Genomic DNA, 17,503 nt, shown 5'->3' on the forward strand with positions numbered 1-17,503 from the left:
TTATATTACTGGCATTCTGGTTGAAGTGAGGGATTAGCCATTGAAACGGTCTGTTACAGCAAGTTCTTGGCATGCGATGCACAAACTGTGGGTAAACCACTAGAAACATCAACGCTGATTGATTAATCAAATGTCTGAAGTCATAGGGTCAAAACCCGCTCGTAGACTCCTGACGTCATAGGGTCAAAAGCCGCTCGTACGACCCCTGACGTGACCTTAAGTACAAATGGTCAGATCTTCATGTAGCGTAGGCCACCGAAGGCTACAGAATATAAGTATGGTTGGTTAATCATTATCACTCACACAATCAGATTCAAATACAGGTCCTATTTCGTTTTGTTTTTTGAGCCACGGTGGTCGCTTACTGTCACTCACAAATAATATAATATTTGATGTCAGCTGATATAATGTATCTTTAAGAGTGACAATCTAATAATAATATAAAAGATATCTTACTTTCGTTGTATGAGTAGAGCCATTTCTGTTCTTTCACGTAAATATTCCTGCATTAACTGAAAAACAAGAAAATGTGTTTTATCTTGAACCATCTTAACCTTGGCGCTGCAGTGGCTCAGTGTGTAAAAATGCTAGCTCACTAACCAGGAGATCTCGGGTTCACTCACAATGTTGGCCAAAAAAAAAAAGTAGGACATTAAACCCCATTTCATTTCATTTCCATCTTAACCTTCCCATCAATGAGGGGGGTCTGATGGGCGAATGGTTAGCGCATGCCTGTTGCATCATAAGGTCTGTCATTGAGTCCTCCTACTAGTTAAGACCTTGTCACAGAGAGAGAGAGAGAGAGAGAGAGAGATACCTGCACTCGACACAAACTAGGTCATTTCGGGACTAACATATGGTTCAATTTTATTTCAATAATTCGCATGGATGTAGGGGTCTTTAGTAGTGGGTGGAAACCAGAGAACCCGGAGAAAAACCACAAAGTTGGACAGGCGACCCTATACCTTGTCACGTACAACGAAACCACGCCAGTTGACTCAATGACAGACCTTATGATCTGATGCGTGCGCGCTAACCATTCGGCCAACCACCCCCAACACCCCTGTAAATAGTTATAAAATAAATCTGCTATATCTGAGCACAATTTGAGTACAAGTGTGTGAACAAATTATACCTGGAAAACAACCTGTTCAACACCACAAAGTAGATATATAAATACATTTCAAGGTATATTTATAGGTAATGTCAGTAATCTATATTGGGTTTATACACCTGTTAATAGGTATATTTAGTACCTATAAATGTCAGGTGACCCAATGTGAATAACCTAGCCGAAACCTATATTAAAATTAAGATTAACATATATATATACCATTGGCAGCATCGATTGCCCGGCTACACACTTTCCTTGTCAGCTATGTTGTTTTAAAATAAGTCTAAAATTAGTTCAATAGACAATCTGACAAAAATACACATCAGATCTATATTTTGTTTCGTTTTTTTATACTTTTGATGGCCTCACTACATGAAGATCTGATAAGTTGTAGTGATAGGTAACGTCAGGGGTCATACGAGCGACTTTTGATCCTATGATGTCAGACATTTGATTACCCAATCAGCATTGATGTTTCTAGTGGATTACCCACTGTTCCGTGCACCACATGCCAAAAGCTCACTGTAACAGACCGTTTCATTAGCTAAACCCTCACATCATCCAGAACATGTCAATGATAACAACTCTTCCAGATCCTAGTGTAGTAAAGACAAGTAAAATGAAATTTTTGAACTATAAAAATGAAACGAAATAGGATCTGTGTGTTAATCAGATTGTTCAATAGGTCTCCTAAAGCTAAATTGTAGTCGAGTAAAACATAAAACAACTTACATTACAATGTTCGTCATATATCGCCATTGATTCCACGTTCTCTGGAAAAGGGGCCAAGGGCTGAAAATATCAACAAATGAAATGAAGTTATAGTAATGCAAGAAAATGCCAAAAAGAAAGAGTGTCACAGATGCAAATTGGGTGATAAAGTGTGTGTGAGAGTAGCGGGGGGGGGGGGGGGGGGGGGGGGGGGTAGAGGGTACTCCCCACTGACATTTTTACCATTTCGGCGAACGTCAGTACCAACTAATCCATTGCAGGATTCATAACAACAAAAGTAATTTAAACTTTTATAAATTCCTTACTAATATCAGTGATAACCCAACATGCTCATGTGGCCATCAAATAGAGAATCACGAACATTATTTTCTCTACTGTAATAACTATTCAACTATCAGATATACAACCATTAATACACTGCCACGCAGTTTCCAGTGGTCTATCTTTTGTTTACGTAAAGACGACAATGACCTTGGTGACGATGTAAACGAAAATATATTCCAATGAGTGTCCAATTTACAAGTATTTAATTTCCTGACCACTGTTCAAAAATTAATCATTATACATCAATAATCAATTGGGTTGTTTATTTTTTAACAGTGATAGAGAAATTAAACACTAGTAAATTGGATACTCATTATTAAAACTGAATGGTCAGCTTTAAACTGGACACAAGTACAAATTAGATGATTCTTGGTGATTTTAAATAATATATACATATTTTTAAACAAAAACTTGATATTAAGCAAAAGTGAAAGAAATTGGTGCTTAGTACACAAGATTAAATGATACCTGGGTTACAGTGAGTCCCATTACAATTGTATTAAACCAATCTTTTCGCAGCCAAAACATGTAAAAAAAAGACCTTACAAAGAAAAACAGTGTAAAGCGAACATGTTACTGAGGTTGGAGCAGGTGCTTAACAATAAGCTATGTATAGGATATTAACCTACCCGAGCGTTCTCTACCATATCAATCCGAGGGAGAGTAGGTTTATATCCGTCATATACAACGCCATTTCACCCTTAAATTTAATGGGTTCTTCCATTAAAAGGCAACAACGATTGGATAATTGCTCGATAGTTTCCGCCAAATAGCGAAAATTACCGAAGTAATCACGTGCCGAATAGATTGACCTGAGATGATGTCATTAGCGGTTGATATGAAATATCAACCTGTCATGACGTCATCAGCGGTTGATATGAACGAATATATCAACCTATGATGATGTCATGACAGGTTGTTAGGAGATATAACTGCTATGGACATCAAAGTGAAAACTACCGCCAGTTGTATATATATATATATATTTTACCTGTAGAGGATTATCCAGTGATAAATAAACCATGCTCATCATGTTACTAAATACCTGCCCATTAGCCTCACCTGTAAATTAATCAATAATGAAATTAATCAGTGGATGTATTGAGATTATTCTTACCTTTACAAATTTTCTATGAATAAACAATTACTGAATTTATTACAATCAATGTAACGTTCTGACAACTATATTCTCACTTTTTTTATAATATCCTGGTTAAAAACGTTGCATTGTAATAAATCCAGTAAATGTGTATCCATAAGAGAGAGAGAGAGAGAGAGAGAGAGAGAGAGAGAGAGAGATTGGATTTAATGTCCACTCCACACAAACTAGGTCATTTCAGGACTAATATATGGTTCAATTTTATTTCAATAATTCGCTTTCGGGTAGGGATCTTTAGCAGTGGAAGGAAACCAGAGGGCCCGGAGAAAACCCACGAGGTTGGACAGGTGACCCTACTCCTTGTCACATACAACCAGGGAAAGTCTCTAGAGTGTTTCCAAGAAATTGTGAAGATGGACAGATGAACGGATAGGTGTAACAACAATATACCACCATAAATCAACGTGGGTGTCAACAAAATTGCAACGTAAAATATGTTATTCTGTGATGTTTGAAGTAAATTACAAAATCATACAAGATGAGAATTTATATACAAAGGGACATAACTCTACAATTTAACATTAGGGTTTCATCACTTTTTTAGCTACTCTTCTGAGGTTAAAAGTGCCATTGGTAAAACAAACATGGTCAGAGTTGGGTGAGATCTGCTTCTCAATTTGGAAATTTACTCCGCAGTCATGATTTGTATTAGGAAATAAGTCTGGTTCACAGAATACCTCTGAAGCTCCCCTCCCCCTAGACCAGTGATTCTCAACCAGCGTGCCGCGTCACACGATCGTCCTAGAGTGCCACGAAATTTTGAACGGCACACTAAGAAAATGCAAAAAGTCACACGATCCCAATTGAGTACTCACTTGTGTCTACGGGCCCTGAGTTCACAAAGCATTATCTGACTTAAGTTAAGAATTTACTCAACTTTCAATCACTGTTTATGAGATATATCTTTGTTCCAGAAACACGAAACTCTGCACATAGTTTCTTATTGATGTATATGATACATTATAACAACAAAAGTTTTATAATGGTCTATATTTTAGTTAAAATAAGGCGAACAATTTTGAGTAAATTCTTAACTTAAGTCTGAGAATGCTTTGTGAACTCGGGGCCTGGTAAGTTAATAGCTGTGTTTTCTTTATTTAGTTTGAGTCACTTTATGTGCCTATGACTAGTCTGTGTCCACGGTTGTATGCCTTCTATAAGTTGCCATGTTTTTATTTTGCAAAGTTCAATTATTTTTCATATATTATTTAGCCAGGTGTGCCGCTATTTTTTCCTGTGTTCCAAGGTGTGCCGTTGGTAAAAAAAAAGGTTGTGAACCACTCTAGTGTAAATTAATGGCGTCCAATTCTAATATTTCATCCTCGTCAGCACAATATTATGGTAATTTTGTCACAAACGTAAAGTGCTTTTTATTTCTATGGTACGGTACCTGTGTGCAATGCCAGTGGAAGAATTTTGCATGGACAGCAGCATTTCTGCCTACTCTTTTTATTTTCAACTGTCAAGGGTTCTTTTACGTACACGCCAATGTGTACAAGAGTTGACCTTAGCAAAGGTAAAGGCCAGGCTTGAAAAATCCCCAAAGTTCTTCTCAGACCAACACGAGTTCACAAAGCATTCTCACACTTCAGATCAGAATGTACTTAAAATTGTTCGCCATAAAATTGTACATTGTGTTAATATGTTCAATTACTAAATGCCAATCAAAGAAAATAAAATATTGCCCTTAATAAAACTATTAAGAAGCTAAGTGCAAGGTTTTGTGTTTGTGGATCAAAGATATTTCTGATAAAGACTGATTGAAAATTGAATAAATTCTTAGCTTAAGTCTGAGAATGCTTTGTGAACTCGGGGGCCAGGATATGAATGTCAAAATTCCTGACCAGGGATAATGTCAGTTATACCACCCTGGACAAAAAACGAATGGAGGCCTAGCTTGAAAATTTACAGAGGTTCTAAGTCCACCCTGGAATTGAATCGGGAACATTCCAGTCCAATGGCCCAACTCCTCAAATACCTTGCCCTTGCACTACAACATTACCTTACTTACCACCTTCAGACCGGGGTGGCAAACTAACTGTGCTGCTACGAAAATGGAAAACGGACTCAGAGCTTGTCAAGATTGCCATAAGCTTGGTAAAAGAGTGGTGGAAATGCCAGATATCGTGCTTGGTCTTCATAGTCGCCAATGATCGCAGAGACACAGCGTTTGTTTTAAGCATCTTGCCTGGATAGACGTGGGAACGCAACTTTTTTCAGGTTTGTAATTTCTTGGGTCATTTTCTCACGTTGTGTTCACGTTTGTGCATTTTCTGGTCAGCGTACGATCGCAACAGCGCAGTAAGGACGTCATCCTAGTCTGACGGGGTGAAGTACTTACCACCTGCTTTAACTGGTTGTGGAGAAGTCTGTATATGTATTGGACGATGCCCCGACGAATTATTAACTCCTCCATGATCAGACGTCTGTGGTTGATGAGATACTGAGCGTGCTGGTGATTGCCGTGTGTTACCAGCCTGGTTTAGATTACTAGGATATGTTCGTACTTGATGTACTGGCCCACCACCACCACCAATACCACCACCAAAACTGGGTATTGATACGCGATTCGTTTCATCTGATCCAATACGCTTGTGAGTATAACCTGAAGAAAAGTAAATCATTATTTAAGAGTAAATAAAAATAAGACGATATGAAATGAAATGTGGTTTAATATCTCGCTTTCCCATCAATCTGATTAAAATACACATCTATATTTCGTTTTTTATACTTTAGATTGCCTACACTACATGAAGATCTGACTAGTTGTTTTGGGAGGTCGCATCAGAGATCATACGAGTGGCTTTTGACCCTATGATGTCAGACATTTGATTAAGCAATTAGCATTGATGTTTCTAGTGGATTACCCACAGTTCCATGCACATCACACCAAAAGCTCGCTGTAACAGACCGTTTCATTGGCTAATCCCTCACATCATCCATAACATGTCAACGATAAAAACTCTTCCAGATCCTAGTGTTGTAAAGACAATTAAACAAAATCTTGAACTATAAAAAACGAAACGAAATAGGATCTGTGTTTTAATAAGATTGCTTTTGTTAATAAATCGAGCTAAGGAAGACGGGTTAAAATAAGGCAAGATATTCATGTGGAATGTAGAAGTGGCTATAGAAACACAAATGAGATCCACTCTGGCAAAACAATCCGAATGAAATGAAATGAAATGGCGTTTAACGTCCTACTGTTCTGCTCCAACTGGGCTAATGAAGTCAGGTATAAGCCATACAGTGTGCTACGAGGGAAATTTTGCCTGGGCAGCAGCTCTATGGCCTACTTTTCTATCGAATTCCAACTGCCAAGGGATTTTTTACGTGCACGACAGTGTATACACGGCACCTAGGTTGTTCGTCACATATGAATGACTAAAGAGCTGTCTTTGACAAGCCCTCCCATCCTGCACCACTGACAAGGGGAAACCACGTCGGAAAATCCAGAAGAATTTTTTTTGGCCAATGTAGCTCCCTAAACAATCTGTATGTCACACAGCATTGTGAGAGAGAGAGAAATGGGGTTTAACGTCCACTGGACACAAACTAGGTCATTTCGGGACTAACATATGGTTCAATTTTATTTCAATAATTCGCTTGCACGTAGGGGTCTTTAGCAGTGGGAGGAAACCGGAGGACCCGGAGAAAACCCAGTTGACTCAATGACAGACCGTATGATACAGAGCGCGAGTGCTAACCACTCGGCCATCCGCCCCCCCCCCACAGCATTGTATTTCCGCACAGTGAATAGGAGTGCGGTGGGAAGGAAATTGAAATTTCCAACCTTGCAACGTTAAAATAGTCAAATCTTCGTCATTTTTTTTATAGATAATTTTGTGTTTAATGTCCTATTTTCTTCAGAGTTAAATGTAGAACCTGAGTATATCAATAACTCAATTTTCATTTTTTAACCCATGAGGATTCTTTAGCCAGAGCTGGGCACAAATGTGTGGATAGAAAAAGGTTCACTACATGGAGATATATTCTTTTTTTGACAACTCATCCATTCTCAATACCAACTTTTATAAAAAATTTTATTTCAAATATTTAAATTCTAGGACATTCTTATCAGAGAGAGAGAGAGAAATGGGGTTTAACGTCCACTCGACACAAACTAGGTCATTTTGGGACTAACATATGGTTCTATTTTATTTCAATAATTCACTTGCGTGTAGGTCTTCTTCAGCAGTGGAAGGAAATCGGAGAAAACTCACAAGGTTGGACAGGGGATCCTACACCTTGTCACATACAACTGGGGAATCGAAACCACGTCAGTTGACTTAATGACAGACCTTATGATACAACACACACGCGCTAACGATTCGGCCATCCAACCCCCCTATGCAGCACATCAAATTCCTTGACAATTATTCTTATTGAAAATCAACTAAAATGGGTTTTAACGTCCTAGATTTCTACACGCTTGAGACTAAAGAAGAGCAGAATTTTACCCAAACAACAGCGTTTCAACCTACGCCTCATTGAGTTTCAACTGTCAAGGGTTTGATGTTACGTGCACAAGACCAATTTTTTTGGTCCCATCCAAACAACTAAGCATTGTACCTTGCCAAATGTGTGGTCAAAGGAATATATCTATATAGAATGTGGAATGAAGATAAAATATTGAGGTAGGTTAAAATAAGATACTAGAATGCCTGGAAATAAGGTACCAGACGATCTAGACTGGGTTTATTATTTCTACTCTAGGCTTAAAGATTACCAGACCTTGTCATAAAGAAATGTTAGAAGAGAGAGAGAGAGAGAGAGAGAGAGGGTTTGATGTCCACTGGACACAAACTAGGTCATTTAGGGACTAACACATGGTTCAATTTTTTTTCAATAATTCGCTTGATACTCTGTGCACATGCTAACCATTTGGCCAATTTTATCATTGCTTGAGAAAGAGAACAGAATTCAAGTCAAAAAGTAATATCATATTTTTATAATCCTATCATTTCTTGATAACAACTACAGAATTCCTCTAAAAAAAAATCACTAATTTGTGTTCTGTGACATGCCTCTGGTGAGTGGATAGTCACTTTCAAATGCCTTGTATTTAAGCAAATTCAGTCTAAGGCAAGTGAATACTTCCATCTTATGGCAAGGTCTGGACTAATTAAGAAAAAATACAAGAAAATAATCTACGAAACTGTACACTTTGTTGTGTGGAGAAAATCAAAAACAACATTTTTTTATATTTCAAACATTATACCCGAGTCCTGCTCATATTCGTGTCTATATTTCTATGAGCAGGAGGACTAAAATGACGTCACGGCTTGTTTATTGACAGAAAGTTACGACTACTCACGTAGAACAGCGGAAATTACTAATGTTGAAATTTACCTGTCACAGGTAATATTGATTATTGACATTTGGGGTCGTGGTATACTTATAGAAAGGATATGTTGACATAATTACTTGCATTATTTCAAAACATTATGAACCTTTTCTGGTGACCTTTAATATGAGAAAGACTTATTACTTTCAATTTTTTGGCTTCAACAGAGATCACAGGAAGGGGTGTATACTAGCTATTGTCCCTAAGTGCTGCTGCCATCTAAAAAACATATGAAAATGGGTTCCCTGACTTCCTTACATTATTTCTAAATAAATATATGTTTTATTTAGTTGCCAAATGGTCCTAAATTCCACGCAAAATAAAACAGCCGTCACATATTTTTTTATTTATCCTTTCAATCTAAACCAAGAAAACATGTCATTTTAATTTTCCATCATTAACAAGAAAGTGTACAGTTATTGGTGCTCTACCTCGTGTATTAGAACTAGCTTGTGGTTGTGGAAGCAAGAGTGTTTCACAAGATGGGTATCTGTTCAGAGCTGATTACATCCATGCAGTAAATTAAAATACACAATAAAACATAAGCAATTTTTCTATCAATCTGCTGATTAAAATACAGATCTATATTTCGTTTCATTTTTTTATACTTTCGATGGCCTACACTACATGAAGATCTGATAAGTTCTAGTGGGAGTTCACGTCCGGGGTTAAACGAGTGACTTTTGACAATATGATGTCAGACATTGATTAATCAATCTGCGTTGATGTTTCTATTGGTTTACCCACAGTTCTGTGCACCAAAAGGCCAAAAGCTTGCCATAACAGACCGTTTCATTGGCTAATCCCTCAGTTCCGTTGGCCAAGAACTCGCCGTAACAGACCGTTTCATTGGCTTATCCCTCACATCAGCCAGAATACGTCAATGATAACAACTCTCCCAGATCCTAGTGTAGTAAAGACAAGTAAAACAAAATTTTGAACTATAAAAAAACGAAACGAAATAGGATCTGTGTTATAATCAGATTGTTTTTCTATTTCTATAATTCATGGATCTTATATTAGCAGCCTTTATTTTTCAATATAAGATATAAGAGTGGCTATGAAGACCTGGTTATCCAGGGTGTTAGTGACTAGTTTCATTCGTATTGTTCTCTTCAGACTGATTGGACTCACGTGGCAAGCTTTTTTATTTATACTATTCCGTGGTTACTAATTGGCAGGGTTACAGGGGTCAGTAGCTCATTTAAGAGAAATGGGTCCACTCAAACTAGGTCATTTTGGGACTAACATATGGTTCAATTTATGGCGCAGCATGTATACTGTGTACTGCGCCAACACATGATGATTTTGAGTATTGTAGAAGATATATCAAGTTTTTTGACAGGTTGAAACGAAACAATGGAACTTTGACATTCAAGATATTACTGAAATATTAAAGAGAGAGAAAGAGAAATGGGGTTTAACGTCCACTCGACACAAACTAGGTCATTTCGGGACTAACATATGGTTTAATTTTTATTTTCATAATTCGCTTACAAGTGCGTAGGGGTCTTTAGCTGTGGGAGGAAACTGGAGGACCCGGAGAAAACCCACGAGGTTGGACAGGCGACCCTACTCCTTGTCACGTACAACCGGGGATTCGAAACCACGCCAGTCGACTCAATGACAGACTTTATGATACAGCGCGCGCACGCTAACCATTCAGCCATCCAACCCTCCTACTGAAATATTAAAATATTACAAAAGGAATGCACAATATCAATTTTATTGAAATGTCGAAATTCTTGATATTCAGGCTACTAATTTAAGATTCATGATATTTCTATAACGTAATATTATCTAATAAACAACAGTAAAATTAAAAAGAAATTTATGATTCGTGAAATCAATATAAAGGTATATCACACTAGATGACATGGGCCATTCATAACAAAACATATAACACAAGGTATATATGGATATAACTACTTCTCTATTATTTAATAAGGACGTTTCGTAACACTTACAGGTCACGTTTTCAAGTTAATGATAAATATCCATAAATAGGCTGACTAGATGGATTTATCATTAACTTGAAAATGTCACCTGTATGTGTTACGAAACGTCGTTATTAAAAAAAACATGTTTCTTGTCAATTTGTCAAGACTATTCTTGTGACAAACACTATTATCATTTAATTGGTCATTAACTGATTGGACTGAACTTAGTTTTTATAGACAGTTCTGCTGGGGCTTTATTCATGAATTTTAACTAATATATTTTTTAAGGAAAGCAACTGAATAGGGTTCTATTCTACATCGCCTTCTCAAAGAAACTTGGGAATTATGTGGTTCATAATTAACACTATGTGCATTCAGTTGACCATTTCATGGTTTCGGATTGTTCGGTGAAAGGATGTCAATATAGCCCCTATGTTACATGTAATTAAATTCCTATCTCTCCAAATATTACGAACAATTGTAAAGTCATGTGACATGGAGAGTAATTCTGCAAAAAGCTTTTAAAATATGACAATTGCAAAAAAACAATTCTGAAAAAAAAAAGATGCCATATAACATACAGAAATATTTGAAACTGAAATACATAAATAAAAATAAAATCTAAAGCATATTGTTGTAAAAAAAATCAATAGAACACAACAGTAAGTCCAAATTAATCTACATGCCCGCAGGATTAGATTTAAACATGATTTATGTTAAAAAAAACACAACACAATTTATATGGAATACAATCACTTGTTATACATGACGTTTCGACAAGTATTCTCTTATTGTTATTCCCTTCTTCATTAGCCTACAAAAATGACAATTAGTAAACTAAAATGAAATATTTATAATCGCATAAAAAGAAGCCATAAGACCTATGTTGTGATGCTCAATCACTAAATGCCACTCAAGGATTGTATAAATAATGTTAATATCCTTAAATGACATTTAGAAGTAGAGGTATAATATTCATAATAACACAACTTTATGGATTTACTACTTCTTAGTTTATTACATGCAACGTTTCAATACTCTTACAGGTATCTTTATCAAGCAATGATCAATAACAACCTTACATTTATATTACATCCATGAATAAAACAATTTATATCAATCAAATAATGTATCCAACCATACGTTTGTGTCATTATGAATGATTTATTTTGGTTTTAATAAAAGCAAACTGAAAATGTTCACATTATCCATATCGAGCAATGATCAATAATGAATCCAAACATATATTTGTGTTAATATGAATGATTTATGTTAATTTTAATAAAAGCAAACTGAAAAATGATAGACTATTAATTAACATCTCTGATTGTCATGTGAGGGATACGTTCGTTCATCCGTTCGTGGAGTTTTACGTCCACTTTCACCAAGGGTGATATCGTAGACAAGTGTTTCCTAACAAACTTGCCAGACGAAGTCACGAAAATAGGCTTGATCAAGCTTATTAGGGTAAGACACAATGTCTTTGCAGGGAAGTGCCCAAGGTGAATTTTATCCAAAGGAAAAGTTCTGGGTATAAGAAGAGAAAGAATGGCGATTGAAAGTAGTCTGGCTTGCTTTGCCATAAATGCTACGATCTTAGGTATGGTGGGCAAATTTAGGTTTGACTGTAAACCGTGCCCTAGGGCCCATCGCCTGTCCAACCTAGGTTCGGGGATGCAAGCCGAGCACCTTTGAGAGTTACAAATTTAAGTTCTTTTATAGAATCTAGTGTAAATATTGGAATAAAATTGAACCATATGTTAGTCCTGAAATGACCTAGTTTTTGCCAATTCTACGTTAAACCTCATTTCGGGACTAACATATGGTTTAAATTTATTCCAATAATTCGCTTGCGCATAGGGGTCTTTAGCAGTGAGAGGAAACTGTAGGACCGGGGGAAAACCCATGAGGTTGGACAGACCACCCTACTCCTTGTCACGTACAACCAGGGAATCGAAACAATACAAGTTGACTCAATGACAGACCTTATGATACAGCGCGCAAGCCCTAACCATTCGCACATCCGCCCAACCCCTAAAAATGCTAATGCCAATCAGAGATATTATAAATCAGGATTCAAAAAACAAAAACATGCAATAAACAACAATAACAGATAATAAAAGGATTGCACACACAAAACATGCTCTCTATAACAGAACACTCAAAGAGTTAATACTGAACAAAACATGCTCTCTACAACAGAACACTCAAAGAGTTAATACTGAACAAAACCAAGCAAAATATCACACATAATCTATCACTGACACTTTCACTATTTGGAGTTTAGATCATGCAAGCATTATTTCAGACCATCTTAATTAGTATGGAGAAACCCATTTTAAAACAGAAATTGTCAGTTAATTGAGAAACTACTGGGCCTGACTCACTGTGAGAATATTGGGAATATAGTTCATTTAAAATTCAGAGAGAGCTTACTGAGAAAAAATACTAGATGAAAAAACATTAGGTATTAGGGCATCTAGTTGACTCCAAATGATAAAACATTAGGTATTAGGGCATCTAGTTGACTCCGAATGATAAAACATTAGGTATTGGGGCATCTAGTTGACTCCGAATGATCAAACATTAGGTATTAGGTCATCTAGTTTACTCCGAATGATAAAAATAAAACATTCTGTATTGGGGCATCTAGTTGACTCCAAATGATAAAACATTAGGTATTGGGGCATCTAGTTGACTCTGAATGATAAAACATTAGGTATTAGTATTAGGGCATCTAGTTGACTCCGAATGATAAAACATTCGGTATTAGGGCATCTAGTTCACTCTGAATGATAAAACATTAGGTATTAGGGCATCTAGTTGACTCTGAATGATCAAACATTCGGTATTAGGGCATCTAGTTGACTACGAATGATAAAACATTCGGTATTAGGGCATCTAGTTCACTATGAATGATAAAAAACATTAGGTATTAGGGCATCTAGTTCTCTCAGAATAATAAAACATTAGCAGAAAAGAAAACAAGAATCAAGTATTAGAAACAGTAAAGATATTTACGTTTTATGTTAAAAAGTAGATGTGTTACATGACCTGAATGAAATCATTCTACTAGGGACAAGATGAAAGTATACAAATAAGAACTCATTCACTACAACAAACCACACATTATATCTGTAAATTCTGACAATTTGATCCCAAATTCACGTTAATGTTACATGTATATCTTAAGCTTAAAGTCTTAATGCATAATTTTAACAATATAGAATCATCTCCAAACTACAATATTGTGAATATCATTAAAGGGTTAGTGCTAAATGATAAGGCCAGATCAATTTTTCGTAATAGGTCATGAGAATGTAAACAGGACTTGCGCTAATCCCAACCCTAACCCTAACCCTGGTCCTAGGCCCAATGCTATCTCACCAACAATCATGTGCCCTAACCTTATTTAAATCTCAACGACCTTGAGAAAAATTGTGCTGGCCATAACAAATTGATTTAGCCCATTCAAAGATATGTAGAATAATTTCATTGATCTATGCTGCTTACTATGCAATAAACTCAGCGAAATTTTGATCTGTCAAGCTGGTACATTATCTAGCTTTGGTATTTTGATTTCGTTTTCTAAATTAAATGTGAATCAATCTGAATAAATTTTAGCTTGATTAAGCTGTGAAACTTTAAAAATACAAAATATTGTTGGTAATTTTTTATGAACTGAATTGAATTTTTCACTAGGGATTCTGTATGTCAGAGTTTACACATTACTAGCCAGTGTGGCTGCAACAATATGCAGAAGTACATGTACTATAACATATTTTTAGACCAGGTACTGATGGGTGCCAAAAATCTAATTAAAACACAGATCCTATTTTGTTTCCTTTTTTATACTTCAAAATTTTGTTTTATTTGTTTTCACAACATAAGGAGCTGGAAGCGTTCTGCTTGATGTGAAGTATTAGCCAATGAAATGATCTGTTTCGGCGAGTTCTTGGCGTTCTGTGCACGGAACTGTAGGTTAACCACTAGAAACGTCAATTCTAATTGATTAATCAATATCTGACGTCATAGGGTCAAAAGCCACTAGAATGACCCCTAATACGACCTCCCACTACAACTGGTCAGATCTTCATGTACAGTAGTAAAGGCCATCAAAAGTATAAAAAAAAAATGAAACGAAATGTAGATCTGTATTTTAATCAGATTGGGGCACCAAACACTTGTTATTCTTCGTCGAAATAAGCCTGGTGCTGCTTCGCAATTCATGGAACTTGGCATGCTTGTTCCATGGTTAATTGCACAACGGTTGACAAGACTCCTTTTTGTGATGATATCACAATTCCAAGAAGGTGTCGATGACATATTGCTCGGCTCGTGGCCATTATAGCAATATCATAGTTGTTTTTATACATGTATATCACAATATGTCCTTAGTTGATTTTCAATTTAAGACCACATTCCATCAATCTGATTAAAACACAGATCCAATTTCGTTTCGTTTTTATAGTTCAAATTTCGATTTTACTTGTCTTTACTACATTTGGATCTGGAAGCACTGTTATTTAACTCGTGTTCTGCTTGAAATGAGGGGTCAGCCAATCAAATGGTCTGTCGAATCGAGCGTTTGACCTTTTTTGCGCGGAACCGTGGGTAGACATTAGCGGCAATAGAAATCAAAACAAAGCAAAAGTAGATACAAAATGGCGGTCGCTAATTGGTTAATCGAATGACTGACGTAATCGGGTCAAATGTCGCTTGTTTGGTACCTGAGGTCATAGAACGTGAACTCCCACTATAACTTGTTAGATCTACATGTAGTGTAGGCCATCGAAAGTATAAAAAACGAAACGAAATATAGATCTATATTTTAATTAGATTGACATTCCATCTCAATTTAGAAATTTCAATTTCGAATACACAAACTTTTGTCCAATCCATCGTTAAATAACTTGAGGTAATTGGATAATAAATTGGTCTAACTTGCACATTGTGATATTTGAATAAAGGTGTTTAAGGATACTGTTGCAGCCTTTGGCCTTGATTCTAGTACCCTACACTACCATACACTATGTTGTAAAAGAGCAAAACACACTACAAAACTATCATTCACAATCACTATATTAAAACACTTGGCAAACCTCAACAGATTCCAGTACCCTACATCTAGCCTCAGCTGTATGACAAAGTCCGCCATTGAAACTACTTTCAAGTTCCCGGATTACCAACGGCGTTGCCCATGACGACACCTTTGAAGAATTTTTTATCATACAAAGATTTCAAAGTCTGAAGCTGTTTTTCTCTCAAGTTTATCCGATTTTCCTTAGAAAATGACAAGTTTGCACTGAAAATTCTGCACACTCTTCGAACGATGCAATTGTGAGAACTTCTTTCTAAAAGCGGCAAATTTTCCTAATAAGTAAACCGGTGCTGCATCGCAATTGTATAGGCGTAGGTACATATCACTTACTGTCATACAGTCGAGGCTAGATGTAGGGTACCGGAATCTGCCAAGGTTTGCCGAGTGTATATTCAACAAGTTTTCATTATCAGGGGTTTAACATAATTAAACAAAATTGGGAATAATGCCAAAGATTAAAATGTATGTTCAACTATATAAGAATCTATGTAATATTATAGCAAATTTGGTTCAGTTTTCATTTCAGGTTCAGGAAAAGGGAGAAGGGCAACTTGCATATACAAGAAGGGAATCCAATATTTTAAATTACTGAAATTTTCAAACAAGTCCCCACAACCACAAGCCAAACACCAAAACCAAAAAGTTCTAAACTTGAAACAATTTAATATGCACAGAAGGCCCTTTCCGTAGTATTATCTATCTGTGAAATATTCAATATCATTGTTATATCGTTAATAGGCGTTAAACCAGTTATTGTCTACCGTATCTACATGTACGTCTCGTGAATAAGTGAGATATCTTAAATAACTCGACACAAAAAAGGTCATTTTGGGACTAACATATGGTTCAATTTTATTTCAATAATTCCCTTGCGCGTAGGGGTCTTTAACAGTGGGGGGAAACCGAAGGACTTAGAGAAAACCCACGAGGTTGGACAGGGGAACCTACTCCTTGTCATGTACAATCGAAATCACAGCAGTTGACTTAATGACAGACCTTATGATATAACGCGCACATGCTAACCATTTGGGCATCCAACCCCCTCATGAGAAAAGAATACGAGACTAAAGAGTCAAGAGTTGAAAAGTTGTATAACTCGTTGAAGGCCTATTGTTTGGGACAATTTTATTGAAATTCATTCAGTATGGAAGACCAAACAGCTCTTTATTCAGAGTTCTTAGTACTTAATCCTTAATTCTTCATGTGTTGTTTTATTTCGACATCTGTTATGACAAATGTCTGATTTGTAAAACAAATATTGATTTTAAGATACAAATGTTAATTCTAGTGTACAAATGTCGAAATACGACAACAAATGAAGAAATAAGAATTAAGGACTATGAATTAAGAAATAAGAATTAAGAACACTTAATAAAGAGCTGTTTGGTCTTCCATAATTCAGTAGATTGTAAGTAATCGTTAATTAATATCCCTTACTCAAGTTGTCAGCTTTTTTGGAAAACGTTTTTTTTTTTTTTTTTCAGTTCATTAAACTATAATCTAGAATCGTCTTTATCGGTTCATGCATTTGTATTATTTTCATCTAACCGAACAAGAAATGACTAAAATATTGAAACAGAATTTACATCTATTCTAATAGGAGGTCAAGACCTTATGTGCAAAATTGTCACGGTGTGATTTAAACATTCTCACCTAGGGCCGTTGGTTGTTCTGGTACCGTCGTTGGTAAAAATACATAAGGCGTGCCATGTGACCCTGATCGTCGATGACCGAAAACTGTCAGAACACAAATAATCATTACATCACACAGCACACGGAAATCAAA

The 17,503-nt window shown here is 36.2% G+C and overlaps 1 protein-coding gene across 6 annotated transcripts in view; it reads right to left on the reverse strand.

The window, feature by feature from the left end:
* Positions 1-17,503, reverse strand: part of LOC126809968 (mitogen-activated protein kinase kinase kinase 7) — a 44,417-nt gene that overhangs the window by 5,757 nt on the left and 21,157 nt on the right. For 3 of the 6 annotated variants that reach the window (XM_050534849.2, XM_050534848.2, XM_056098579.1), the window contains 6 exons: positions 17,371-17,454; positions 9,108-9,176; positions 5,671-5,934; positions 3,162-3,232; positions 1,847-1,906; positions 457-512 (listed from right to left, as the gene is read on the reverse strand). In XM_050534849.2, the coding sequence (XP_050390806.1) occupies positions 457-512; positions 1,847-1,906; positions 3,162-3,232; positions 5,671-5,934; positions 9,108-9,176; positions 17,371-17,454 (604 nt within the window). The remainder of the gene's footprint in view (positions 1-456; positions 513-1,846; positions 1,907-3,161; positions 3,233-5,670; positions 5,935-9,107; positions 9,177-17,370; positions 17,455-17,503) is intronic. The other 3 variants (XM_050534851.2, XM_050534850.2, XM_050534852.2) reach the window with 3 other exon arrangements.

This window comes from Patella vulgata, chromosome 2 (assembly GCF_932274485.2).
Source record: "Patella vulgata chromosome 2, xgPatVulg1.2, whole genome shotgun sequence".
NCBI classification, from domain to species: Eukaryota; Metazoa; Mollusca; class Gastropoda; family Patellidae; genus Patella; species Patella vulgata.